We start from the raw sequence: 3,438 nt of genomic DNA on the forward strand, positions 1-3,438 counted from the left end.
TTCATCTGCTCTCAACCATCTTTGCCTTACAATGACGTTCTAGAAGCATGGCTCATTGCTCAAGTGTCCTCCCAGATCATCCACCTACGGCGTAATCCAGGCTCACCAGCAATCCAAGTCTAGAACTGCGAGGCTTTCAGAGACCACCTGAGTCAGGCCCTCTCGAAATCAACTGCGCAGTCTCGGATTCCCACTCGTCTTCCCTGCTGCCTATCCGAACTGGTCAAATCACCCTCCTTCTCTTCGTCTCCGGAGCGGACCTCCGTTGTATTGACCGCAATGTCTCAAACTGGAAGTATGTCCACTTCACCGTACAATACTGATGCCGCCGGCCTTGGGTTCGACCATAATCAAGGCCCACCAAGGAAGAAGATGCGAAAGGGAACGAAGAGTTGTTTGGAGTGTCGGAGGAGAAAGATCAAATGCAACTTCGAACCTGGGAGGCCTGCCATATGCAACGAGTGCTACGCTAGAGGGTCGACCTGTATTGATCAAGAGCACGGGGATATCCACGCATACACGCAGTCCACTTCGGAGCAGTCATCGTACAGTTTGAGGGAAAGAGTGTCTCAGCTCGAAGACCTCGTCAAACAGGTGCTGAACCGATTACCGGAGAAGGATACCAGTGCCCATGGTGACAGTTCCGCTTCGGAATCAGATAAAAGCCAGCTCGATGCGCAGGCGGCGGAGGTCTTGAAAAGTCTCAAGAGCTCTTTGCGACAGGGAAATGCTAGCACCGAAGAGTCCATCGTTCTCCCAGGCGGCATGCGAGATGACGCCCCGGCCTTGACCCTATTCGATAATGCCGTCATTGAGAGAAAAGAGAGCCAGCCCGTGGTGTCACGAGCCCAATACAATAAAACCAAAACACTTCTGGCAGCCTTGAATAAATTACTTCCGTCCGCGAGTGACCTGGAAGTTATTCTAGAACAATCCCACGAATGGTGGACGATATGGAGAAAGATGTTCCCCGAAATTACCGATAGTCGATGTGAAACCATCAAAGAATCTGTTTCGCACTCTTTGCGATCGGAGAAACCGGCCGAATTGGCCAAGATCATGCTTTGTATCGCTATTAGTATTCACCAACTCCCGGGCCATTTCAATTGGTCGCGACTTCAAATCAAAGAGGAGCCCGCTGATCTGATGGAACGATATATTGCTACAGTCGACAAGTTGATCACTTCAGATGATGAGATCGCGGCCACCCTTGATGGCATTGAGTGCATGATGCTCGAAGCCAAGTATCATGTCAATATGGGGCGGCCTCGACGCGCGTGGCTACTATTTCACCGCGCGCTCGCCTTCGCCCAGTTATTGGGCATTCACCGATTAGCAGCCCAGACGGACAAGACGTCCCTGGATTATCAGCGTTCGGTCAATATCTGGTGTCATCTTGTGTTGGGTGACAGATATCTATCTCTGCTGCTAGGTCTGCCATATTCTGTCGGTGAAAGCTTTGTCACTCCCTACATCCCTGTGTCCGGACCTCGACCGGCGCTGGTCAACGATGGCGAACACTACGTAGGGAAAATGCTCCCTATAATCACCAAGATGATCGATCGAAACCAGAGTGTAGTCCCCATGGGCTACTCCGCGACCTTAAGGCTTGATCAAGAACTGGAGGAACTGCACAGCACTCAGGATCCTAGTTGGTGGGCAACGGACCTCATCCCTGGTAGTGCGGTTGAAGATCATTTCGATCGGTTACAGGCGCAATTTTTCCATCACCAAGCAAAAGTCATGCTGCATATGCCGTTCATGCTCCGGTCGTCTACCGACAAGAGGTATCAGTACTCTCACGCCGCCGCCTTGGACGGTGCACGAGAAATGATTCGAGTCTACAAGGCCCTACGAACTAACAAGGCCGTGGGTCCCTTCATCTGCAAGTTGATTGATTTCCAGTCTTTTACTGGAGCCATGCTTTTGTTGTTGAACTTGTGTGGCTACTCACAACAACATCGTGGCAACAACGCCCAACAGATGGATCTGGAGCAAGACCAGAAGGACTCAGACCTCATCGATGAAACAATCGCTCTACTGAAAGACGCAGCGAAAGAACCCGGAGGTGTCGTCGCAGCACAAAGCGCTCAGGCACTAGAAATGCTCGCCCGTGTCCGCCAGGGCTGCGATGATGATGGTGCCAAAGAATGTAAGGGCGAGACCTGTCAAGTCTCAATCCCCTATTTTGGCACTATCTCCATTGGAACAGGCAAGCATTTCGTCCCCATCAAACCAGGCACATATGTGCAGCGCACGCAGGAGGCGCCCGCAAACACGATAATCGCCGCGGGCGGTGTATCCGCCAACACAGGGTTGCCAACCCCACCGTCAGTAGCTTCAAATAGCACCCAGCCGTCACCCTTGTCGACAACAATCGACCGACAGGCAGCGCAATACCCTCAAGCCCGTCAGCCGCCCATTTTCGATTCGACGAACTACATCGCGCCAGGACTTGATCAAGCCTGGCCCGACACAGGCGATGACCCATTCATTACATTTGATTCCTTCATGGCCTTTCCACCCCAACCACCCACCGATTTTCCCTCGGCAGGAGGCGTAAGCATTTCTTCGGCCGGATCGGGTTTCACCCCGCAACCATCACATCCTCTACAGGGCCAGAGTAGTCCGTACAACAACTCTGGGACGACGCCGCAAAACGACCTCAATGCCTCAGTGGCTGCGGGTGGATTGGGCTCCATCGTGACTCCTGGGTTCCCATTCGGTAGTTTCCCGTTCGGACAGAGCGGGGTGGATCTGGATCAGGGGTGGAATTGGTTTGGGGTGGACGCGCCTGTCATCCCATGATTCTGATGGGCACGAAAAGGTTCTTGGAACCCTTGGTAATGAAAAGGTACAAAGTCAGCGTGCGCCTGGGATTTGGGCATTATGTATGTGACACAAAGAGGGAGAGAGGGAGACAGGGAGGGTAGGATACGCCAAACAAAAGTCCACTCTATTATGCCCCGAGTCCGGAGCGATGAAGCCGGTGGGTCATGATATTGACGTTTACATTGAACTGGATTGATCTTGGTCTTGATGTTGAGGGTGTGATTGATGCGGTCTTCCTGTACCACTGTATGGGAATCTATGACAAAAGGTCATCTCGGGAGATGTCGACATATCCCAATCCGTTGTACCTATGTACAGAGTAATGTAAATACTACCAAGTCTGCAAACAGACTTCAAAGCGCTCAAGCATTCATCCCGCCCGACTCATAAAAATCCAAACCCGTTAATTTCACCCTGGCTGCTATCAAGGTAGGTGGGCGTATTGTGCCTGTTATGTCCAATGTGCAATGCCCCGAAACTCCTCCGTAAACGGCAAGAAGAATATTTCCCTAATTATAATGCGTGCTTCCATCGGTATTTTTGACATGGGTATCTCAATGCCGTTCTTTTGTGCTGTTCTGTTGGTCCTCTTTGATATTCATTTCC

General features: G+C 51.5%; 1 protein-coding gene across 1 annotated transcript; it reads left to right on the top strand.

The window, feature by feature from the left end:
- Window positions 1–297: 297 nt before the first annotated feature.
- On the top strand, window positions 298–2,808 carry A1O5_00257 (uncharacterized protein; the record flags this gene model as incomplete). The annotated part of the gene is made up of 1 exon (XM_007740877.1): window positions 298–2,808. The coding sequence occupies one exon, from the start codon at window positions 298–300 to the stop codon at window positions 2,806–2,808; it is 2,511 nt and encodes an 836-aa protein (XP_007739067.1).
- Between the last annotated feature and the right edge of the window lie 630 nt (window positions 2,809–3,438).

The sequence above is a fragment of the Cladophialophora psammophila genome (genome assembly GCF_000585535.1).
Source record: "Cladophialophora psammophila CBS 110553 chromosome Unknown aczJe-supercont1.1, whole genome shotgun sequence".
Taxonomy (NCBI): domain Eukaryota; kingdom Fungi; phylum Ascomycota; class Eurotiomycetes; order Chaetothyriales; family Herpotrichiellaceae; genus Cladophialophora; species Cladophialophora psammophila.